General features: G+C 45.0%; 2 protein-coding genes across 2 annotated transcripts in view; one reads left to right on the top strand and one right to left on the bottom strand.

The window, feature by feature from the left end:
* Kiaa0930 (KIAA0930 ortholog) overlaps window positions 1-3,451 on the top strand; it is a 41,609-nt gene extending 38,158 nt beyond the window's left edge. The window contains exon 10 of the mRNA XM_038342987.2: window positions 129-3,451. Coding sequence (XP_038198915.1) covers window positions 129-175 — 47 coding nt within the window. The 3' untranslated portion in view covers window positions 176-3,451. The remainder of the gene's footprint in view (window positions 1-128) is intronic.
* Window positions 3,452-4,309: 858 nt separating this feature from the next.
* Window positions 4,310-24,907, bottom strand: Nup50 (nucleoporin 50). Its single transcript, XM_038343362.1, has 8 exons — window positions 24,653-24,907; window positions 21,132-21,210; window positions 18,878-18,961; window positions 17,856-18,048; window positions 13,000-13,644; window positions 9,747-9,828; window positions 8,706-8,824; window positions 4,310-7,555 (listed from the first exon to the last, which is right to left on the bottom strand). Exons 2-8 carry the CDS (start codon window positions 21,198-21,200, stop codon window positions 7,353-7,355), a joined length of 1,395 nt encoding a protein of 464 aa, XP_038199290.1. The 5' UTR covers window positions 21,201-21,210; window positions 24,653-24,907; the 3' UTR covers window positions 4,310-7,352.
* Window positions 24,908-25,504: the final 597 nt, after the last annotated feature.

Below are 25,504 nucleotides of genomic sequence, written 5' to 3'. Positions count from 1 at the left end.
GTGAGTACAAGTGCTTCCCAGGCCGTAGGACAGAGTCTGTGTCAGGCACCTTGGCTCTGGCAGCACACAGAAATAACTGATATCCGCAGGCCCATTTCTAATGCTTCGGTACCACCATCCCTTTGTAGGAGGAAAGCACCCCGAGAGGCTGAGCGAATTCAGAACTGAACCATGAGGAACAGTGGAAGGAGGCAAGCTTGTTCTGAGCCCCAGTCTACTGCTGGAACCACATGGCTGTCCCTGGTACACAGCCAGACATCTGGTCAACCTTCAGCTTTCTCCAAAGGGCACCTTTGAGTTGCAAGCATGTTCAGAAGCTCTTGAAAATTGGGATAGAAGTCTGATGTTTACTTTCTCAAATAGCTCACACTGTTGGGTCTGACATGGTGGCACATGTCTGCAAATCTCAATTCTGAGGCTGAGGGAGGACAGAGTTCTCAGCCAGCCTAGGCTACGTAGCAAGATCCCATCTCAAAGTTTGAGAGTGACAAATGACAGGAGCACCCCCCAGAATCCTGGAGTTGATAGTTTGGCTTCTGAGGCCATCTTTAATTTTTTCCTGGGAACATGCCTGCCCTCATACAACATTTTAGGACAATGAGGAGAGAGCGCTGTTCACTGTGTCCCTTCTTCAGGCAGTGTCACCTGACCTCCTGAGATCTTGCTGGAAACCCAGCTGCCTCCACAAAGGCAGCCCAGGCTCATTTCCACTCCAAAAGATTATTATTTAAAACATAAGCAAAAAATAAGCCAGGTGTGGTGGTACATGCCTTTAATTCCAGCACTTGGAAGGCAGAAGCAGGTGGGTTTCTATGACTTCAGGGACAGCCTTGTCTACATAGCAAGTTCAGGACAGCTAGGGCTACATAGTGAGACCCGGTCTCAAACAAAACATTTTTACTAAAAGACACTCCAGCCCCTGTGTAGTTGGCCTATTCTTCTAACTATATCTTTTTTTTTTCCTGGCAGTGTCATAAGTTTTAAGTTTTGCCCAAAACTCTGGATATAATGAGTTTTGATGATTTAGTCCTGTCCATTTTTCAGGCTAGCTGTCCTGTCCAGCTTCAAGATCCAAGTATTTTGGTAGCACATGGTTTCTCTGTTCAGGCTCACTCTCACCTCTGGATGTAGCTACCCTGAAAAGTAAATATAGGACCCAAAAGGACTAAAGGCTCTAAGAGACTCGAGCACGCAAGTGCCGTGGGATACGTCCTAGAAGTCACTAGCCCTGGCGTGGGTGCATCACTTGGATGGGCCTCAAGACAGTATACAGATCTTAAGTTTGAACAGAAGTAGCCTTCTGGGGCATCTGCAATGGCCCTCCTGGGAAGTAGCTAAGATGCCTGTCCCTCTAGGTGAGGAGTGGCAGCACCCGAAAGGCCCTCACCGATGGGATGCTGACATGGGCCCCCCACCGGCCTCTGCTTGCATCACACCAAGCTAAGTGACCTGACAGCCCGTGGCTGGGGTGGGGATCTGAGTTCCACAGCAGATAGATCCCCGGAAGTGGAGGAAGCCGTGGCCTGCTGACAGTTTGTGTTTACAGGTTTCTATTCCCAAGGCTTTATGATTTCATGGTTCTTGGGACACTGCCTTGCATTTCAGAGACATTTAAACTGTTTTCTTACAAGTGTCCCCAACCTGTACTTGATTCTTTTAATAATACACGTTTCAGGTTAAGACAGACCATTAGCTACCAATAGGGTTTGTTTTGGTTTTGAGACAGTGTCTACGTAGCCCAGGCTGGTTTCAAACTTCCTGTAATAGCAGAGGATGACCTCAATGTAACAGCTTTCGGCCTCCACCTCCACGTGCTGGGATTACAGGCTTATACCGCTGTGCCTGGTGTTATGCGGTGTTGGTGGAACCTAGGGCTTTGTGCCACTGGGCAGGCACTCTTATCAGCTGGACTGCACCCCTCGGCCCTTAGCTTCTTTTGACTTCAGCCCCTTACTTTGTAGGTCTGGACACTTAGATGCAAATAGTAAATTTCCCTCTTCCAAAATTATCATATGAGTAATTTAAAAAATTAATTCAACAAAGCCATGAGTATATGAACGTGTTAGTGTGGGGGACGGTGAGTGGCTTTCCCATGGATCCTCATCCAACAGAAAGCCTCTCAAGGCTCAAAGTAGGCTCTGTGGCGGCTGTTGACTTTGCTTTATGACTTCCTGGTTCTTTGAGACATTGCTTTGCATTTAGAGACATTTAAAATGTTTTCTTACAAGTGCCCCCGACCTGTACCTGTTTTTTTTTTTTAATAATATACATTTCAGATTAATACAAGACACTAGCAAGTCAAGGGAATGGCCTTGATTTGTTGCAAGCTTTGCCACAAGATACTGTTCTGAAATGGTTCCAGCTGGGGCTGACAGGCATTGGCTGTCCTGCTGGCTGCTGGTCTGTGAAGACCCTGTGAGGGGGAGAGTGACCATCCTGGCCAGAGGTGTAGGCGTTTCCAAAGCTGATCACATGATGCCTTTTGGGCTCAATTCTGTGCTCCCATGAAAATACACTCTGGCAGTGTTTGGACTGAAACCTCCCAAGCCTTTCTAAGAAAATTCCATAAAAACACTTATATTAGTGGGAAGACAGCTGGAACAGAAGTTGGGAACCTAGGGAGATTAGGAAAGATCCCGGCAGGGACCATACTGTCCCTGTTGCCCAGCACCTCTGTGTCGGAGGGCTGCTGAGCAGGCACCTGCAATCATCACAGGTTGGAAATATCACAGCTACATTTCATGCATAGGAAACACGCCAAATGGCTTCCTTATGTCACAAGGAATTGGGCCTAATATACTATATACATTGGAGTTGGGAACTGCAGTGGAGGACAGGGTTCTCTGACAGGACATAGTAAGGAATCAGCCACTACCCTAGAGACACAGGACCAGAATTTTCTGAACTGGTGTCTCCAACTTCTAGGTGGTGGGAAGGAGGCGTCGGCGCCTCCTTGCTATCCACATCAACCCCTGGGTAGCCTCCCTCAGGTCTCTGCCCAGGAGGCTGGCTGCAGGGCCAGCATTCCAGCTCCCAGATGCTTGGGAAGGCAGTTCTGCGGTCTCAGGTCTGTTATCCTGACTCAGACCTTTGAGGAGCACCTGTCAGCCCTAGGTTGGAAGAAAAGGACAACCTTGCAGAACGTATGGGAAAAAAGGGCAATGTAAAGTAATGTACTCTTGTAGCTCATTGTATATATACCATGTCACCTGGAGACACCAGACTTTGTGCTTGTTAAGTGACAGAAAGCTGAGAAACGTGAGGAAGGGGAAGCGTGCTTGGGGGATGGGTGATGAAGGAAAGGGCCCTGTTCTTACACTGTCACTCACTCGCCTCCTACAGCCTCATGTAAGCCAGCGGGCTATCAAGACTCTTCTCTCCTTTATGTGGATGGCTCTTTCATTTTGGAATTTGACTTTAATAAAGCAATTAGGTTGCTCAGTTTGAAATATCCATTGTTTCTGATGAGCCTTGATTATATTTTGAATAAACAATTTTACTCCAGACTTAAGCCAATTCCAGAAACCACTGAAGTTGAGTGATTCAACGGGTATACTGGAAAGGGCCATGTAGACCTGACCCCTCAGCAAGCCATGTCACCCCAGCTTGTCACAAAACCCAGAGCCCGAGGCTTTTCAAAGGGAAGGTAAACCTAGTCCACCCTCCCTTCAGGGCCCCGACAATGGCACTAGACAAGGACATGCAGTTCTGGGATGCTAGTGCTCATGGCCATTTCCTCCTAGGATGTGCTCTGCAGTGACAGGGAGGGAGCTTGCCAGCCAGTGGAGGTCAAGCACAGCTGTGCACCAGTCCTCTGTTCACACCGTGATTGTACAAACCACTAACTACATCAAATAAAGACTTAGCCCGAGGGCTGCTTCAGAGGGTTTAGGATGGTAGCCCCCAAAGCTGTCAGTTCTAGAAAGTCTGTGGGAGCCCCAGGGCCACACTGGGAACCCACACAAGATGTCTCCCCAATGGCTCAGGCACAATCTTACCCTTCAAGAAGCACCTGTCACTTAGGAATCTCAGCTCAGAACCCCGGGACTTCAGAATCTGAACACATCACTGAATGGACTAGGATTCAGTGTTACTTTTGTAGAAGGATGACCCCCCCCTCCCCAGTGCTAGTCTGAGGCTGGACACTGCCCAGCACAAGGCTCTGCACCCCACTGTAATTCAATGCAGGCTGCTCGTCAGCCTCCCCTTGGCCAGACCCCACTTCAGAGATGTTTCTGTACACTACCGCCATGAGCGTCTTCTTCTGCTGATCTGCCAAGAGTATCACAGAAACAAAACTGTCAAAGGCCCAGTTTTTAACTTTCCATTTATTCACATTTCATGGATTGTTACACTTCCTCACAGGCCCATTCAAAAGCTCACACACACTGAGATTATACTGTCTGACAATTCAAGTATTTTAGCTTTAGAAAACAATTTCCTCTTTCAGGTAAAAAGCAGATTATTCTATGTGATTGTTAAGTCTTACATCCCCTTTACAAATCTGTCTGCATAGAGGACAGTCCTCAGTTTTGCAATTGCTTCTGGAGAGGACTTGGTGGCCTTGTGCAGAGCATAGGGCTAGAAGGTGCCTTGAAGAGCTCCCAACTTCACCAAGAGTAACAGAACAGGTCATTTCCTTAAAATCCCACTTCCGGAATAAGACTTGGTCTAAGCAGGTCATCTGTAGCCTCAAGGGGGCTATTTCTCATCTTCAGAAATAGTAACATAATGAACAAACTGGCAAGAACAGACTCCTTAACCTTCCAAAGGTGCAGGAGGCTGTCAGGGAAAACCCTGACAACAAGGTGGGAATTTTCCCCGACGACGCAGCAGTTATTTTTGGCACGCAGCATGTAAAAAATAGGATTTAGAACTGAAACTGCAGAACAGAAATCAGCCCATCAGCAGTCAGACCTGTTGCTGACACAGCCACGGTCTGTACAGTGTGGCTCTCTGAAGAAGACCGCGCAGGGCTGAAACTTTGCTTACTGGGAATGTGCCAAAGTGTAAGAAACAGTGTGGGAAGGCCCAGGCTCAGCATCTGCACCCTCACCATAGAGAACACACGCTTCCTCAGGGAAAATTTCAAACTAGAGATAAAAACCTCAGTTCACATTAAACACACAATAGACAAATTTCTAACATATTAAAACATCAATGAAGTTTAAGCCATGGAACCAGCGACTAACACAATGTAGAACGGAAAGCCCTCCAGGGGCCTCCTCTGACAGACTTCATAGTGACTCACACTTGGGTTAAGTGCAGAGTGCTGAGCAAGCTCCTAAAGCATAAAGACAAGACACACTGAGTTCCGGTCACACCACCTCTCCCCTGTAATTCTCACTTCCAAAAGTGATAGACTTAGCAGCAAATTTTGCTGGGAATGTTAGGAAAAGGAAAGCCACACTCACTAATTTACAATTAAAATGGACTAGGGCATTTAGAAGGCAATCCAGTTGCAACCTTTTTTGCTTATATTCTTTTGGTAAATATTCAAGGCTTGGGCAGATGCTCACAGAGCATCACCACCATGAATGGACAAGTTCCTGAAAGTGCCGGGAGTCTGACACCGGTCAGCCCCATGGGCATGTGGCTACACAGTACTGTCTGAAATGCGTTCCCCTCATTTCATCTTTGGAAAGCTGGGCAAACCCAATATGAACAGTGCAAGGCCAGTGATAACAGAAGTAGCAAATTGCTTGCTAGAAACCAATTCTCAATGCTAAATGGCAAATAAATGCACAGCACCTCCCCAGGTCCACACCCCAAGCACAAGCATGCCATCTGCAGATACGTGCCAACCTGTTGAGCACAGAGGCGTGACAGTGATAAACCAAACCCTACCCCACCCCCAGGCAGAGGCAGGTGGATCTCTGAGTTCAAGGTTAGCCATGGCTACATAAATAAAAGTTAATTAGGTTTCATTCTCACTCACGGCAGTGCAGTTTTGAGAAAGCAACTGTGTTGTCAGGTTCCGTGACTTTGCCCAGGTCAGAGCACCCGTGTATTGACTAGCTGAGCACTCTGGCACCCTGGGCACTGACCCTGAGCCTTCAGAAAAGATCTGGTCCTAGTGATGAATGGTTTCATGAGGAATCAGAGTAGAACTTTAGTCATTCAATCTCAATCTTTTTTTAAGGGGGGGGAGGGGGTTACTAGGTAGCTCAGGCTGCTGTGAACTCAAACATCTTCCTGCCTTGGCTTCTCCGGCACTGGGATTACCAGCTAGGCAACAAATCTTGCATTTAATTGAAGTCTGGTCTTCAGAGAATACAAGTATTAGTAACCTCCACTGCTCTGAAGTGACATGAATGGCCCGTGCAGAACCATGGCTCTATTCCAAATGGACACACTCAATACCTCATCCTTAAAACAAAACAAAACAAAACAAAACAACAACAAAAAAAAAAAAAAAACAAGTTTTTCAGATGCCAAGTAACATGCTGCGGTCTGAAGCTGTAGGCCAAACAGGCAATTTCCCCACTCCCACACTCTTACTTCTTGTGAGTGCACGGTTCCTGAGAGGACTTCATTCAGACTGTGCCCATGGGGCTCACCAGGGCAAAAACAGCCATGAGCACACATCCTCTTTCAACTTTTTTAAAAGGCCTGTTTATGGTATAGAAATGATATTTAAAAAGTCACCAAATTTGTGCTTTTAAAATCCATTATTCCTGACATCCCCTTCCACGTTAACTGAGGGGGGTAAAGTAAGAGCACCTCCTGGATAAAAACGACAAAACCCAGTCTACACTGCCAGCTCCCAACGAGCCACTCATGTCCTTTCCATGAAAAGGCAGTTCCTAGATCAGTCAAGCAGCCCCAGGTCAGAGGCCATCTCCTGCCAACAGGCTGATGACAGAGACACCTTACCCACAGTTCAGCACGGTCACAGTGTGGCGGCGTGGTGTTTGGCAGGAGCGCTCATCACGGGTCAGATAAGCCCACAGGAGGGGAGCAGATAGGTGTCATCTGGGGTGCTATGGGACACTGCCATGGGTCTCCTGGGGCAGTCAGGAGAGCAGAGCCCACAGCTGCCTGCAGGAGCCTTTGGCGCGCTAACTGGTACCCTGACTGCAGTCCATTAAGAATCACTTCGGTTAGTTTACTCAATGAACCAACATTAAAAAAAAATCTTCCCAAAATTTTCACTTGAATGTATTTTGCTTAGTTTTCAGGAAGGGAAGAGAGCTGACACACCCAGGTTTTATTGGTCTTAATCTTCCTCACAGAAGTTTCCCGTTACCTAGAAGTTCTCAGAATGTCACAGTAAGAAGAAAGAATGTGACTAAGTTTGGGGGCAGGGGGGAAGCAGCAATGTGGCAACATCCCTTGGTCGGCCTCAGTGCTCAGGCACCCTTCTTCTGCAGTAAAATCTTGTGTAGTTCATCTGCATCCTCACTTGTCTTCACCCGAATCAGCATGGTGACTGGGACTGTGGGTTGCTTCTCATCAAGTGGGGGATTGGGGACACAGACGATGAGGACATTGTTTTTCCCTGTTCGGGTGCATGGCATATTGGGTGGAATCAGAACATTCAGCAGTATGTTGCCTTTGAATAAACAAAGGAAAATATTTATCTAAACAACATATAAAAACCAATGTATCAATACTGTAGAATTCTTTCAGAGGCTAAAAAGATTCAACAATGAAACAACTTCTTAATGTGTTAAAAGTTATAGCCATAAAGGCTTTCATTTCCTATATGCTGGGGTGTGACAAGCAGTAGGGGAGCTGGGGTCGACAGGCACATTCCACAGTCTCCCAGGCAGGAGCCTTGTGCAGAGCATCACTGGCTCGCCCAGGTCTTCATCATTTCATGGGACTTTGGCTGAGTGGTCAGCAAAGACAGTCCTTCTCACCAGCACTGCTCACTAGGCCAGAGTGACATTGTGGTGATACTGCCATAGCTGGTCAAGCCCTGAGTGAGAGAACCCTAGGAGTCTTTTGGCGCTGCCCAGCAATCTCCCACTACTGACCACCGCTATCACAGCTATTCTTCTAAAGGACTGTGGCAAGGATCAACTGGAGTGGGGTAAAGGGGACATTCTTGTTCTAGAAATATTCCCTAGGGCTGGAGAGATGGTCCCATTGCTAAGCATGCAACACAAGGACAAGTTCCAATTCTCAGAACACATGCTAAAAGCTGGGGAGAGCAGCACATTCCTGTAATCCTAGCTTAGAGAAGGGGTGGGAGGTAGGAATGAGGGCTGTGGCACAAACAGGTAGATCCCTGAAACTCACTGGCCAGCCAGCCAAGCCAAGATCAGTGAACTTCAGAGGTTTAGTGAGATCCTGTCCTAAAAATAAAGGTAGAAATTGACTGAGGAATGAGACCTAACAACCTTGGGCCTTTACCTACAAACCCCTCCTCCCACAAAGACCCCATAAACTGAAACCTATGTACTTCTCCTTTGTATTCATCAAACCGTCCGACATACACGCCACTCCTCTGCCACACTCCAACATATGGAAATGAAACTTTGTGGTACTTTTCTACTATAGCTTTTAACAATACACCTATACTGTGTACACAATATTCCTGACAGTCAAAACCACATCCATATTTGTAACCAGAAGATAAATCTGACCTCATGATCATTTTCATAAGACAAAACAAACCCCTCATTATTGAGCTTAAAAATCCAAAGAACCAGAGTCAAGGCAAAACTCTACAGGAACTGTGACGGTTCTGCACCCACCTAGGTTGGTGTCTGCCCGCACCAAGAGCTGAGTCTTCTGGTTGGCTGTGGGTTTTAAATGCAAGGTCCCCACTCCCTTCTCTTTAAATTCATTGTCTTTCTTGTAAAATAGTTTACACCTGTGGGAAAACAAGAGCTATGAGCAGATAGTCAACAAGTAAGTTTGCTGATAACCACTGCTTACCCTCCTGAGAGCCAACAGCAGTGGCTAAGAGAATAAACCCTTCTTTACCAGATTGATGGTATCTGGGTTTAAAAACTAGACAGTTATTCTACAATTTACCCCATACACAGACCTTTCTTTGTAGTGCGGGCATGGAATCCAAGATCTTGGGCATGCTACACAAAATCTGCTAGTGCCTGACAAACACAGTCCCCTCCAAACCCTTTTAATACCTGAGGCCACCTTTCCTTAGTCAGTCAACATCTCAGCTGACCCACTTTTCTGCCCTCTCTCCCATGTGCCTTGGTCCTGCATGGCAGAGCAGACTGGCCCTTTAAGGACAGGCACAGACATAGCAGTCTGTCCTACTTCTCTCCCACCTTGCTTTCCCCTTTTTGTTTTTTCAAATTCTCTTCTGACCTTCCATTTTTGATCCCCTAAGATACTGAGAAAATCTGGGATAAGCTGTGACTATAGATAAAGTAGTGCGCTGTTTTCCTAGCCTGTATGTTAAGCGCAGACACTTAGGTTATTAAGAAAAAGTGGCCAGCCCTCTGGAAGTAGAGGCAGGTGGGTCTGTGAGTTCAAGGTCAGCCACAGCTGCTAATTTAGACCCTCAACTCAAAGCAAACACAAACAACAAAAAGACAAAATTAAGCCATCCGGTAGTGGCACACGCCTTTAATCCCAGCACTTGAGAGGAAGAGGCAGACTCATCTCTGTGAGTTGGAGACCAGAGTGAGTTCCAGGAAGACCAGGACTACACAAAGAAACTCTTGCCTTGAAAAAAACCAAAAATAACCAAACAGGCCAATCATTCTTCCCTGCTGCAGCTCAGAGTGTGGCTGGAGGGTAGCCCCAGCACACAGCCCACTCACTTTTTGGAGTAGAAAGCATCGTCCTCCTTTACTTCAGTCACCACCACCTTGGGCGGCTCATCATCCTCTTCTTCATCGCCACCTGGCACAGAAACAACTTAGTCAGCGATGCTTGTTCCCCCGCATCCTGAACATCATCTAGAATGTCCATGGAAGCTGGTAAATAAGACTGTGAACACCTTACTGTTTTAGGGGATGAGGTGCCAGCTGGATTTTATTTTGTGAAATTTTAAATTTATTTATTTATTGTGTGTGTACCTTGTGCACAGTCAGAGGACAACTTGTAGGGTTTGGTTCTTTCCTTCTACCATGATGCTTCCTGAAATAAAACTCAGGTCATCAGGCTTGGAGGCAAAAACCTTTACCTGCTGAGCCATCTCACCAGACTTAATAATATTTAATGGTAAGATATTTCTCTATTATAAAATAACATCGAATTTGTAGGAAACTTTAGAATAAAAAACATTGTTGCTTATGACATTCACCAAAACACACTTAAGTATAAAATTGTACATACTCAGGTTGCTCAGTGGAGAATCTAACCTAAAAAGAGCACCCAACACCATCCTTGCCAATATTCTTGTGTCCAGAGACACAATGTGCTCAGGGATAACCAGCATCAGCAATGGCCAAAAGGGCAAAAATTATTGTTTTACAGGTCAAGCTTGTCAGAAAAGCTGCTGCAAAGCTTTGCTAAACTGTCAGAGCTCAAGGGTCTTGTTCTACACGAACCTGGCTCTCCGACAAGCAGGAAGGGCACAGTCTTTCAATAAAGCTTCTGCCACAGGGGGTACTGAGACACTGCTGACACACAAACAGGAAAGACATCCTCAAAAGAAAGCCAGCCATGGGCTGGAGAGATGGCTCAGAGGTTAAGAGCACTGCCTGCTCTTCCAAAGGTCCTGAGTTCAATTCCCAGCAACCACATGGTGGCTCACAACCATCTGTAATGGAGGGCTGGTGCCTTCTTCTGGCCTGCAGACAGACTATTGTATACATAATAAATAGATGAATATTTAAAAAAAAAAGAAAGGCAGCCGTGTAAAACCTGTCAGACTAAAGCAATACTGAGGACTTGGATCCACGAGGATCTATCTCCTGGCAAGCTTCAAATTGATTACTCAGCTGAGCCTCCCAGGACTGGGGAAGTTTCAACAAATTCCAAGTCTTTCTGAAGGTAACCACAGTGTCGGATGGTGCAGTGCGCAGGATAGGGCAAGATACAGCTGTCTATGATGGGAAGACACTCTCTTATTTAGAGGCAGAGGAGAAATAAAAGGGGGTCACTTAGCCGGGCGGTGGTGGCGCACGCCTTTAATCCCAGCACTCGGGAGGCAGAGGCAGGCGGATCTCTGAGTTCGAGGCCAGCCTGGTCTACAAGAGCTAGTTCCAGGACAGGCTCTAGAAGCTACAGGGAAACCCTGCCTCGAAAAAAAAAAAGAAAGAAAGAAAGAAAGAAAGAAAGAAAGAAAGAAAGAAAGAAAGAAAGAAAGGGGGTCACTTAGGGCTGGAGATATGGCTCAGAGGTTAAGAGCACTGGCTGCTCTTCCAGAGGTCCTGAGTTTAATTCCCAGCAACCACATGGTGGCTCACAACCATTTGTAATGAGATCTAGTGCCCTCTTCTGGCATAATAAATAAATCTCTTTAAAAAAAAAAAAGGAGGGAGGTGGTGCTTATTAGACCATCTACCCTGAGGGCCTGTGCATACACTAAAGAGGAGTTCAGACCAGGAGCACTGGTGGCTGGCCCAGGCTGGACAGCACAGTGGTGTAGTCAAACGTATGAGAACAGCACATTACCATGCATCCTTGAGGACTCAGTGGTAGGGCCTACTCCAAGAGCAGAGGAAGTCAAGGGGCTGGGACCAAAGCCCTAGGTTTGACTTTACCCAAGGCTCAGGCACCCCAGCAGAACTGTCACCCAGAGGATGCAGCCTTCTGGAGGGAAGGCCACATCCATACCTGAGGGGAACGCTGGCTTTGTTCTGTTGCCATGGAAAGCAGCCTACCCTATTATGTCATCCTCACAATTATTTTTACTATTTGTTTCCTTGTACTGATTTCCTTATATCTTTGTATTATTTACACGTATGTGAGTGTATGTGCACATGTGTGTGCAGGAGCCTGTAGAAGTCGGAAGAATTCTGCAGCTGGAAACCAAACTTGGGTCCTATGGGTGCTATGGGTCCTATGGAACAGCAAGGAGAGCTCTTAACAGCCCCACATTTTTACATTTTGGACATCAGGACCATCAGCTGCTCAGCTTTGAGATGTCCCCTCTGCTCTACAGGCATCTTCACTGCCAACTGTGTTCTTGGATGTCCAGAGGCTTTTAGGCTTCATGCAACTGTTTCTCTCATTTTACTTTTGCTGTGGCCTCAGGTCATCCAACGTTGTTCTTGTCGTCGTCTCCCTTCCCATAGACATGTTCTAGTGGATGGTTCTCATTCACACAGAGGGACATTTAACTATTTACAACACATAACTAATTCTATCAAAAATTAGAAACTTGCTGGCTGTGGTGGTGGCTCACAACTTTAATCACAGCACTTGGAAGATAGATCTCTGTGAGTTCAAGGGCAGCTTGATCTACCTTAGCAAGCTCTAGGACAGCCAGGGCTGCATAAAGAAAAACAAAAACAAAAACAAAATCCCTGCCCCTGAAAATTAGAACTCTAATCCCTCAGCATCACTAGTCACAATGCAAGTATCCACTGCCTAGGAATGGCTAGTCACCAACACACTGCACAGTGCACATACTAAGCACACCTATCATTTTAGAAAGCTTTACTGAATGGAACTAACTGGTCCTGTGTTATGAAACAAACATGAGCACTGTGGGTACCAATGTCTCAGAAGAAACCCTGCAACCGTGCCCATCGCCAAGACCTGACACACTGGGTACAAAAGGCCCAAGGACACTAGTGTGATGTACAACAGCAGAGCCTTCCTTTGGTGTTGAGTGACCCTCCTTTTTAGCAGTCTGCATTAGAACTTCAGCCTCCCCTGCAGCCATCTGTCCACAGCCCTTCACAGCGCACCCGGAGCCCCGCCCGCCTCATGAAGAGGCTCTGCTGCTGGAGCACACCATGTCACCTCTCTCCCACAGAACCACACCCTTTGGGAGCTTTGAACACCCTATAAAACAGGCCTTGCTCTACTTTAAGGATGAAGCAACTGTGACACACACAGAAAATGGAGCAACATTCTTATTAGAGCTGCACAGACATGAACCAGTGGCTTTGTACTTACCTCTGCATTCACTGCTGCTGCCTCCTGCTTGACTCTCTGATGGTTTAGCAGAAAATGGTGAAGAGGCAGCTTTACTTTGGGCAGATAAACCAGAGTTTCCAGGGGAGAATGAAAACCCAGTCAGGGAGCCAGAGCTTAAGGAGCCCAAAACTGAGCTCTCAATTTTCTTGCCAAAATTAAATGAGGCACTTGTTGCTCCTTGTGCTATGTCCGATTTCTTTTCTGCCGTAAACTCCACCTTTTCAGATGTGTCCTCTGCCTTGTTGCCACGAAACGAAAACGGTGACTCTTGCTGTAGTTTTGCTGGACTAAAAAGAGAGGGGGGCTGCATTCCAGTCGCTGCCCTATCAGTCTGGCTCTCAGAACTGCTGCTGCCTCCATTCTCAAGTTGCTTCTCAATCGTTGCCAAGTATCTCTCATAGTCCTTAAAAATGGGCGTCAGGTCACATAGTGGGTTGGTATTCACGTGCTTCACTATCCAGTCCCGGACAGAGCAGTTCAAGCCAGCCAACTGCTTGTGATAGGCATTCCCAGTGCAGGCTGTACTGGAAGCAGGGCCAGAGGACAGCTGATTGCTGCTATTACATTTGGGACTTGAAATCTTCTTATCAACCAAGGTAGTAGGACCATTCACAGCAAAAGAACCTGTAAGAAGTCCAAACACTTTAAAAGCAGTTTGATTAAACCACCTAGGGGTTACATGTTTTTACTGTGTTTACTGTGTTTTGACAGAGTCTTGCTATGTAGGCCCAGACAAGCTGGAACTCACCACTCTGCTTCAGCTTCTTGAGCAGGGACAACAGGAGTGTGCCACCAGGCTCAGCTACAATTAGGTTTTTGAATGGCTACTATCATGCTCTGCTTCCCGTTACTGTTCACCAATGCTGAGGAACTGGATATCTAGCAAACGGTTACTAAGGCACTTAGTTCATTCTGCTTAGTAAGGACTAAACAGGCGAGTGGATGGTTCATGCCTGCAGGAGGATCCAGAGTTCAAAGTCATTCTCACTACCCAGCTAAAGGCCAGCCTGAGTTTCTGTAGCTGAGCTGAAGACCCATCTCAAACCAACAAACACCAGGCAGCATATACTTTTAGAGCAAGTTCTCTACATGAGTCCCAGAAGTTGCTGACTAGCTCATCCAAAACAGGACTGGGTATTCAGTATTCGCTCTTATTTCCACAGGAGAAGAAAAGCTATGGATACCATAAAAATTAATAAAGATTTGGTCTGAAAAAGAGAAACCTCTTGAGAAAGAGAAATGACAGCTCAATCCACAGAGGTGACAATCATACAGGTTGTAAGGAAACCTCATAAGGGTTGGGGCAAAGTTCTGTTCTTGTCTTTGCAGGAAAATACTCATCTTCAAAATATCAAGAGATCTTGGACATCTAGATGTCTAAAGGAGAAAAGATAACTATCCAGAAAGGATCACCAAGAGAAGAGAAATCTGACTTATGATGACATATCATCTGCAGGGTGAAATTTCATTACCTGAACATGTATATATCTCTACTTAAAAATTAAAGCAGGCTTTGAAGTTGGACAATGGCTGTCCTTCTCTAAATCCAAGCATGTTGTTAAAAGAAAAATTCAGAGTTTCTGTCTCATATCAGGAGCCATCTGGTATGGGACAGAAAGAAGAAAGAATTTAGGAAAGATTTTACTTTTCCTCATAAATATTTTTGTCTCTATCATACCTTTCATTGAATATATGTCTATATGAATATTTAAATTTTCTACAATGAGCAATAAATTTTCTGGCAGTAATCTTTGAAATTTCCAGGAAGAAGGTAGGTCCCCACAACCAAACCACCTGGTTGATATGATGTCATGATGCTTATAGTGCTACTTTAAGATCGGTTTTAGGTATGAGCTGCTTAAAATAATTCCAACTTGGTTAGCTGAAATGTGCACCTTCTTACATTCTGTCCAGAACTTCAAATAAGAACTGGAGAGAAACCTTATTGACTACTCAGGGACTATTTGCAGTTACAGCAGACAGTAAACTTGAAACTTAACCATCATTTTAGTTTTACAGGATCCCATAGAAAGAACATCACCCCCATGACAGCTAAAGTAATTCTAGAAGACAATGTCCCCTCTCCCAACAAAGTTTGTCCTAAGGGTTAGAGACATCAATTAGGGGTTGATTGTGGGTTGGGGTGGAAATTATGTAGAGATCTCTTTGGGGAAAAAAAAAGTGGGAATTGGATGAGATTATAGGTAGATTAGTGTGAGCTTACTCACACTAATAATAATAGTAATAGAGTGAATACTTGTGAGTTATTATTTATAGACAATTTTCATTGGTATATATTCTTGTATATTGATATAAGTTCAAATTATATGTTATATTGAATATGCTCCTGTTTCTGTTTACAGTATTTGTATACCTATGCAAAGTTATTTTATCATATTGTATGAGTGCATATTTTTACCTCTACTTAAGACATTTTGTATATTGGTATAATTTTAGGACATATTTATCATATTGTACTATACATTTCTACCTCTGATCAAGATACTTATATATTGTTTACATTTTGAAGTCATTGTCCTTATTTGCTGTAAAGTTGTTTAAAGATTGTTTAATATTCTTATTGCAAGGAGAGGCCTGCTTGTTCATCCCAGCAGCCCAGAACCAAAATAATCACACAGAAACTATAGTAATTAAATCACAGCTTGGCCCATTAGCTCTAACTTTTACTGACTAACTCTTATATCTTAGTTTAACCTATTTCTATTAATCTGTGTATTGCCACATGGCAGTGGCTTACTGGCTAAATTTTGGCAGCATGTCTTACTCTGACAGCTGATCCATGGCCTCTCCCTGACTCTTTCTCCCCACATTCAGTTCTTCTTCCCCACCTACCTAAGTTCTATCAACAGGCCAAGGCAGTTTCTTTATTCATTAACCAAGAAAAGCACATTAAGATTTATAGGTCAGGGGTTGGAGAGATGGCTCAGTGGTTAAGAGCATTGCCTGCTCTTCCAAAGGTCATGAGTTCAATTCCCAGCAACCACATGGTGGCTCACAACCATCTGTAATGAGGTTTGGTGCCCTTTTCTGTCCTGCACACACACACACAGACAGAATATTGTATACATAATAAATAAATATTTTAAAAAAGAAAGACTTATAGGTCAATAGTCATCCATGTTTGTCATACTTATACTAAGTCTAATCAGGCTCTTTAGATATATAGACTGTATTCTGCATAGACAGGTAATCTTTAATCTCTTCAAAGAACTATAGAATATGGCATTTAAATAACTTAGGGTTCTGTTGATGTGAGACACGACTGCTCCTGGCAGCACCAATCTATTCCCAAGAGAATGTTGAGCACTGATGACACTCCACTTGGAACTTACTTTCTTCTTGGCAAAATTGGCCTTTGGGCAAAGAATCCCAATGACAAAATGCACAGTATCCGGACAGGACAAGCAGGATTAAAAAAACAAAACTGCCAAACCAAGACAGGGTAAGATGGTTTTGAAATTTTTCCTGCCTCTGAAAATGGTCTGTCAGTTACTCTAGGCCTTAGCCAAAGTTGGTTGCACCAATGTTGCAAATGAGACTTTGGGTAATTGCCCAGGTAGCCAGTTGTTGCTGTCATTTATTACACATTTTGGAAGTTGCTTGATTTGCACTTCCTGTCCACTCAAATAATATTATCTCTTTTCTCAGGCCTTTGATGGGGTTGTAGATAGTTGTAGTTACTTTCCTCTCATAAATCAGCCAACCCGCTGGGCGGTGGTGGCACACGCCTTTAATCCCAGCACTCGGGAGGCAGCGGCAGGCGGATCTCTGAGTTCAAGGCCAGCCTGGTCTACAAGAGCTAGTTCCAGGACAGGCTCTAGAAACTACAGGGAAACCCTGTCTCGAAAAACCAAATCAATCAATCAATCAATCAATCAGCCAACCCATTTCTCATACAAGACTTAGACTCCTTAGGATAATTATTGAGACATTTAGCATTTATTTCTTGCTTGATATTGTTTATGCTGGTTGTAATTCTAATTTTTATAATTGATATTTGTTCGTATTGTATATAGTTTTGTATTAGGCTTAGAACTCTCTTATTTAGACAAAAGGGGGAGATGCTGTGGAAACTCCTTCAGCTGATAGCCTTTAAGGTACCAGCCCACTTGGGCATGGTCTCTTGTAGTATAAATGCAGATGTAAAGTGCAGTCACTTGCTCCCTTTCTCTTTTTCAGCTGCTGGATTCGGTTCCTGTTCCCTGCTCATACAGAGTACTGTTGATCTGTGAGTCTACCCCTAAATAAAGAACCCTTTATTATATTCAATTCTGAGCTAGTGTGGGACTACTTTAACTAGATTGGGAAACTTTGACCAAAACAGTGTCACCCCAGTTTCCAATGGCATTCATGGTAGGAGGTACACAGAAAGTCTTTGGTGTGCATGAACCAGGAAGGCAAACTGCAAGCCTACAAAAGTGCTTCCTTCTTGCTTGCTAGTCAATTCTGAGACTGAGGTTAGGAACTTAAACTGAAGTCACATAGTGAATAACTGGGGAGCTGAGAACAGAATCGCTGTGTGCTGGTGCAAAGGTGTGTTCTCCTGGCCCACTTGCTCTATGCATCTTCCTGAGTCTCATCTTTTTACTGCTGTCTGAGGACACAGCGCTAGAAACATTTCCCCAGCTAGGTCTGATAGCATACACCTACAGTATCCCAGTATTCAGAAAGGGGGAAGAGGAGAACGGAGTTCAAGATCAGCCTGGGCTATATAGCAAGATCCTGTCAAAGACAAAAAATAAAAAAACAACCTGGTAGCAGAGTTCTCTTTCAGCATCTATTTCAGAGGAAGCCGGAGAGGGAGGGCTACTCACCAAATGCTGCCTTGGGCTCCACTGCTGCCGCCTTTGAGCTGGAGAAGGGTGTGGCACTGGTTGTGCTGTTTCCATTTGTCAGTCCTTCCAGAGGCTTCCCTCCAGCGCCACTACCAAATCCAGAAAATCCTCCTCCTCCTCCAGAAGGCACAACCAAACCTTTAAAACCTTTAAAGGCTCCTCCACTATCAGACTGAAATATAAAGAAAGCACATTTTAGACAGGTAGACCTCCCATCCTCAAATAAGTGACAACAGCATCTCAGAAAGAGCACAGAGCTCAGAAGTGGTGTCCCTGCATCTAAGAGAAGCTACTAACATAGCCCAGACAGGAGCAAGGGAAAGACAATGCCTCTAAGGACAAGCGTGTCACAGTTGCCTTCCTAAAATAGCCAGGAGAGATGGTCGCAATCGCTAGATCTGTATTTAAAGGCACTATATATATTCAAACATTACATATTTATGTACCTGACACTGAGCTCTAGAATAACTAGAAATTTCCCAATAAAATTAAACCTCATGCAACTTTTCAAAGAGCATTCGCTTAAAGAAGCTTTAGAAACACAAAATTAGATTAATTAAAAATTTCACTGTTTACCTAATTTCTCAAGAATTTTGGGTTTCCAAGCTGTTCTCTGCCTTCTATGTTCTCTGAGGAGACCACACTACAAACTCTAGCCTTTTTACTGGTTAAGCAACCCAGTGCAGTATCTGTCTTTTCCTTCCTGCTCCCTTATTCCTATCTTTAGCAAGCTCTTCCCTTGGCTAGCCTGTTCAGTCAGCAGAGATGCTGTGAAATTTACATTCCTTATGAAATTCGACACAGATACAGACACACACACACACAGAAACCTTCTTCATTTCCTAGACAGTCCAAGTTCTGGTTGGTTTTTGTCAATTTGACACAAGCTAGAGCCATCTGGAAAAAGGAACCTCAACTGAGAGAATGCCTCCTATAGGCAAGTCTGTGATTCATCTTCTTGATTAAGTTATCAAGACACCAAAGCTGCAAGCAGCACTCACTTCAAATCCGACATTCCTGCGCTTTGCCTTCTTAATGGCTCTGTTCTTCAAGACCTCCTCACTGGCCACCGAGAATGTTCCCACCTGCAAGAACAGACAAATCAGCAGAAAAGTAAGTCCAAAAGACGATTAAAAGCTAAATATAAATACCAGAACTGACACATTTATGTGGTATTGATGATCTTAAAAGAGTTGACTGCTAACACATTAAGAAACAGCTCATATCTAATATCTACAGATTTCTGTAGATTTTAATTCTAGTCAGGTGTTATGAATCTTTTGCAATCTACAAATCCAGACTTCGAGTTCCAACTCAGAGATAGGAATGTGATTTCTGAAAAGATAAACACCACTGCACTGGTGCACTAATGGTCACGGCTGGATTCCTCACATCTTAGACATATAGTCCTTAAAATGGGGGGGGGTGGTTGGAGACACTAACAAGGTCACAGTAAAATTTCCTATCAACAAGGTGTAAGAGCTACCACCCAAAAGCTCCTGATTGGTAGACAGTGAAGCCCATTCTAAAACCAGGAGCCTGAACCTTACTACTACATTTTCAAAAACATTAATTTGAAAGCGGGGCAGTGGTAATACACGCCTTCATTTTATTTTTTTGAGTGTGAAGTTTATTGAGAAAAAGGAAATGGGAAGGGGAGAATGAGAAAGAGACAGAGAGACTGAGAGAGATGGAGACAGAAAGATGTCTCCTCAGAGAGAATGGCAGAAAGGAAGAGAGTGGGAGTAGGCAGGGTTTATCTCCAGCACACCCCTTTAATCCCAGCACTTGGGAGGCAGAGGCAAGTGGATCTCTGTGAGTTTGAAGCCAGCCTGGTCTACAAAGCCAAGTTCCAGGACAGTCAGAGCTGTTACACAGAGAAACCCTGTCTTGAAAAAAAAAAAACAAAAACAAAAAAACCCAAAACAACAAAAAAACCAAAACAAAACAAAAGCTGACACAGATAGCATCCACATTTTTCTTTAGAGACTGGGATCCTGCATGTGCCTCTACTACTGAGCTACAGCCTTCGCTCACTGTTTTGGAGAACAGTCCTGGTCCTGGTCCTGCCCACCTTGCCCACTGTCACAATGACCCTAGCCAACCAGAGCTCTTCACAGTGTGATGAATATGCTGAAGGTTTTATCTCATCGATTCTCTCACCTACAGGGTAGAACTAGATAGTTCCTGTACAAAATTCTCATCCAGCTATGTGTGTCAGTTCCAATCAATTAGCTCCTACACACAGCAGGCTGAGGGAGCAGGACTAAAAGACAGTTCCGGTCCAGCATGAATTACAAAGTGAGACTATCTCAAAAACAAAAGTACCCTCATCTACAGATATTTCGGATTGTGTCAGCATTAAAAAGGACCCCCATACCCAGAACAAAGACCACTTGGCTACATCTGCCCAATTAATCTAATTGATTTCCATACTCATTCAGTAGATCCTGTTGATTTTTTTCACTATTAGACACTTTACTGTCAAAACAATTATATGGCAGTGTCAAGCTTGTTCCACCCAAAGGCTGTGCTTTAAGACTAAAGACTTGATTAAAGACTAAGTCAGTTAAAAGTCCTGAAAAATATTGCTTTGCCTAAACATATCAGTATCAAAAAGGAAGACCCCATGAATAAAGCTGCAAAACACTTTTTATTCTCCGTTCCTTTTCCCCTTAATACCTAGCTGTGTGCTATAGAGCTGGAGTTAGCTTTGCTACAGATTTTCTTAGTGAACTGGCCTACGAGTATTAACTTGCACAAGAGATCTAAAACTGCAAAGATTTCCTCACAGAAGACAACTTTAAGTTTGTTGGCAAAGAAACTACAACACTGATATAAATTCTAGTCCAATCAGTGCAACTGCTGGGGCACAGAGCTAGGATGTGAACAGCAAACAGAGGGCATGAGAAGCACTGGAGCGAGGGGGACCATGGAGAGAACAGACTGAGGCGAGAACTGCAGACTGCTAATTCTATGGCTGAAACACACTAAACCACGGTAAAGGATGCTGCAAACGTCTGATTTCTGCAGGAAGATACTTCTCCACACTTATCAGGAGCACACACTAGGAGAAAAGCACAGTCACATATGAACAAGAACTTTCTACAGCAAATGCATACAGCTCATGAGGAAGCATCACCTCTCCTGCTGTGTATTCCTAAAGGCTTTAAAATTCTACCACATTCTTCAAGGGGAATGCAACATGAGCTTAAACACAGACATCAAGAAACCACTAAGGGAACCGCTCTGTACCTCTTCAGCTTCGTCTTCTTGATCCCAATTCCTATCTGTTAATTCCTTCTCGGCAATTCTTTTGGCCATTTTTGTGAACCTAGATTACAGAAAATAGAAATAAGATGTTTGCTTTTCTGCACCAAGATAGGTCTTACAAATAATTTTGTCTTCATTTATTTTGTAATAAAATCACAAAATAGAGAAACATAAGAAAAAGCAGTTAACTGGTTTTAAGCAAATGAGCTTTACTTAGAGGGCTCTGCTCAAAGGGAGGGAAATATAGTAGGAAATTAAGGAAAATATGGAGTTAAGAGAAGCTAATTTTACTTTTTTTAATTAATTTTTTTGTTACAAGTAATTTAAAAAATCTAGTCCAGCACTGAATGTGGTAAGCACGCTCCTGATGCCAGTGAAAACGGCTTCAGTGAGAGCTTTACGTCAGGCTGTGGGACTCCGGTGGTGCATATTCAATCTCTATTTGAAGAGGCAGGTGAAGACACCTGAGGAACACTGGCACTCTTTCTGAACAGGAAGCCAACTCCATTCAGAAAGAGTAGATGAAACATCTACTGATCTTTCAAAATCTACAATATTTATGTAGTATATTATACATACAGTAAAGTCCTTAATTCAATGTAAATATTTTGTCATAAACAAAACATTTTTAATATTTAAAATTTAAAGATGATCCATAAGTTTATTCTTGGATTAAGGATTTAACAATGTACTGTAAATACTTTAGCAACATGAATAATTTTCTTCTTTTTAAGATTTATTATGTACACAGTATTCTGCCTGTATGCCAGAAGAGGGCACCATATCTTGTTACAAGTAGTTGTGAGCCACCATGTGGTTGCTGGGAAATGAACTCAGGACCTCTGGAAGAGCAGTGATCTTAATCTCTGAGCCAATGAGTAATTTTCTTAAGGCTACAATTGATATAAATGTCTTCCAATTAACATTTAATTGCTCTGAATTACATATTGTGAAAAGGTGAAACATTACTCACAAATTCAGAAAATAACATGCTTCAAAAATACACCCTCAGGGTTGGAAAGATGGCTTGGCAGGTAAGGGAATGCACTGGTATTGCAGAGGACAAGTGTTTGATCCCCAGTACCCACCAGAAGCTCACAAGTACCTGTAACTCCAATTCCTGGGGTACCTAACTCTTCTGGATTCCACAGCTGAGTAAGCCCTCACCCAAATAATAAATCTTTAATAATGATAATAATGACGATGACAGTAATAGCCAGGGATGGTGGTGGCACACACCTTTAACCTCAAGGTTAGAGATAGAGGTAGGTGGATCTCTGTGAGTTCAATAGTAACAACAGAGGCTGAAGAGAGAGCTCAGCAGTTCAGAGCACAAACTACTCTTGCAGAGGACCTGAGCTTTATTACAGCACCCATGTCCAGCAGCTCACAGGCTGTGGGGATCCAGCCCTCTTCTAGCCTTCACAGGTACTGTGTACACACATACACCAAATAAAAGGGAAAAAAATTAAGCCCCATCAGATCTGACCGAGGGCTTTGATCTAAGCGCTGTGTGAATTCTACTCTCAGCAGCAGCATCAGCAGCAGGGCACCTGTCCAGGCTGGCAGTATCTGTCAGAACTCTTTCTGACACTTTCTCCATTCCCCTGCCCTCAGCACAGCAACCCACCACAGTGGGCATCCTAGAACAGACACTAGATCCCATCTTACCCATCATCTAATGCTCTATAGCAGAAGATTAGCAATTACAGAATTCGTTTCAAATCAGAGATTTCCAAAGCCCTTCACAATCTGATGTGCAGGGAAGGCTCTGGCTTTTAATACATCCCAATCTTTTACATTTCTCTAATAGGTACTTTTTTTTTGATTACAGAACGAATGATTTTAAAATTGAAGATTCTAAAATACACAGCATGAGCTGTGATAACACCAGTAACTGGGAACCCTCTTCTTTTATGCCCCCCACCCCCAACTGCAAAGTTGACCTAATCAGAAACAGCATACTTCATAGAATTCTTCACAGGTAAGGTCTCTGGATCCACCGGGAGATTTTCTAGTCATTACCTATCATCGACACCAGAGGGCAGAAGAGGCGCGCAGTGGACCAGTGAGAGTCACTGTTTCATGTGGACAAAAGGGATGGTGGAAACCGCAAATAAAATACTAAGTAAAACTTGAGCGTCTAACTCATACTTGAAACTAAAAAGTAACTGCCATAATAAAACAAATTAATGAAGCTGAGGCCATTTCATATTTATTCAGTCAGATAAACCAGAAGGCAAGAATTTTAGTTCGGTTTACCGATGACTCCAAACGTCCCAACCCTGCTTGACTCATGGCTAACTGTTGCTGCATCAGTGATCTGAGGCATTACATAGCCGAGAAAAAGACGACAAGATACGAGTGGCACTACAAGGTCCAGGACAGAGTTTGGTGGGACGAAAGGAGTGCTACAAAAAACTAAGTAAGATAAAAAGGATAGCTTAGAATGGTGCCTGGAACACAGAAAGTGCTTTGTAAAAATTAAATAAACATGCTTGATTAAAATTAAAATACTCTTTATACTCCCAAACCCAAAAGCTGTAGTGTGGGAAAACAAAGTAACTCGAACTATAGGTTAAGCTTTTAAAACACATTTCACCAACCGGGGTGATGGCAATGGAGAGAGAGGGTTGAGGCAGGATGAGAGAGCTGAAGCCAGTCTAAATCACACAAGTTCAAGGACAGCACAGGAGCAAAACCTTGTCTTTAAAAACCTAGATACCAAATACCTACTTATTTCTCCAAAGAGTTCATTTTCCTCTTTCAAAAAGACATCTTTGCGAAGTACTTGGAACACGGCCTGGCGCTAGAGACTTATTTGCCAGTTATTATAGCTATTATTAAGGCTTTCCTTTTTTCTTTTGGAGTGCTGGGGACAGAACTCAGGTCCGTGCTAGTCCAACCTTCGACCACTGTGATACCGGGGAAATCTAATCCCCGTAGCAAATGAATTACACCAGTAGCCAGGAAGAGTTTGACAAATGTCCGCGTTTGTGGGTAAAATAGCACTAAGTTATGAAATGCTTTCTAGATCGGAAGCGCTGTAGTTATTCGGAGAAACGTAATATTCGTGAGCGATTGCTTCCTGCAGTGAGCCTGTGCACCGGGTACAGTCCTGCGCTCAGAGAGGAACTTCACGTGAGCTATTCGCAACAGCGAGGCGCAGATCGAGGTCACTGAAACCGCCCGGGAAGCCCTAACCTCAAAACCGGCCCTGCACGAACGCGAGTGACCAACGGCTTGGGAACGTTGCAGTGCCACCGGGTCCAGCCGGGGGCGGGCGGAGGACGACGAGTGAGGAAGGCAGGCCAGGGGTGGGTCAGGGCAGCCCTGCTGCCGCCGACGCCGCCCCGGCCCAGGCCCGAGCCCTGCCGAGACCTCCTCTGGCCAGGAGGACGCCGCAGGTCGCTGGGCAGGCCCGGCTTCACAAACAGCCGGCCGCGTCGCCAGAGGCCACCGCCGCCCCGCCCTGCCGCCCTCTCGGCCTGCCCGGCACTCACCTCTTGGGCGGCCGCCGCAAGTCGCGCTGGGTGCCGGGCGCCGCGACGAGCAGGGCCGAGGCGGCGGTCGCGGCCGCTGGGAGCTTCCGGGGCCCTGAGCGCCTCCGAGGACTTCGTGGTCAGCAGGCCCGGGAGCTGTGCGTCTTTGAGTCCAACACTGAGGGAAATAGACATCCGCTCAGCCTGAAAGCCGCTACTGAACGCTTAAGAGAGCACTCGGAGCCGCCATTTTGTAACTCGAAAATACCCGTCGGAACCAATTCGAAAAGGGAAAAAAAATAAAAAAAAAAGGGGGAGGCAAGAAACGCCCTCGTCCAACTACTGCGCAAGCGCGTCGGTGCCCCAGCCGCCAGCACGGCTTTCTAAAGGCCGCGGCGTGTCACGTGGCTCGCGCGTACTGCGCACCCACCCTTTGGAAACGGCCGCTGGGAGGAGCGTGAGTTTCGCGCATGGGCGCTGGGTCCGCGGGCTCGGCCGGGGGGAGAGGGGGGCAGAGCCAGCGCCTCCGGCGGCGCGGGTGAAGCACGTTGGTCACGTGTCGGCAGCCATCAGGGTTTGAGGCAGTCCGCGCGCCAATCGCGGGCAAGGCGAGAGCGGGGGGACTCGTGCGGCCAGCCAGTGACATTGCTGGACGCCTCTGGTACTGTGCTGGGCGGCTGAGGCGGCGGGATCGGGGAAACAAGAGGCGAGTGCAGCGCACTTCTCCCGCGTATGTCTCTGCGGGGTCTCAGCGCGCGGCGTGGAAGCTGAAAGTTGCGGCATGGGGCTGGAGATCCCCGAGGATCTCAGGGGATCTCACGTGAGACAGGTTCTCACGGGTCGCCTGCCCCCGTTGCTGTCACCTGATAGACA

This window comes from Arvicola amphibius, chromosome 9 (assembly GCF_903992535.2).
Source record: "Arvicola amphibius chromosome 9, mArvAmp1.2, whole genome shotgun sequence".
NCBI lineage: Eukaryota > Metazoa > Chordata > Mammalia > Rodentia > Cricetidae > Arvicola > Arvicola amphibius.
Note: the sequence above shows the minus strand (reverse complement) of the source record. Positions and strands in the feature narration are given on the sequence as shown.

Bases quoted from the DNA above. Each gene is read 5' to 3' on its own strand.
- Nup50 (XM_038343362.1), bottom strand. From the start codon at position 21,200: ATGGCCAAAAGAATTGCCGAGAAGGAATTAACAGATAGGAATTGGGAT. The intron at 18,049-18,877 runs GTGAGTGCTGCT...TTTATATTTCAG, and splicing joins GCAGGAATGTCGGATTTGAA to TCTGATAGTGGAGGAGCCTT. The intron at 7,556-8,705 runs GTGGGTGCAGAA...GTTTATTCAAAG, and splicing joins GCGGGCAGACACCAACCTAG to GCAACATACTGCTGAATGTT.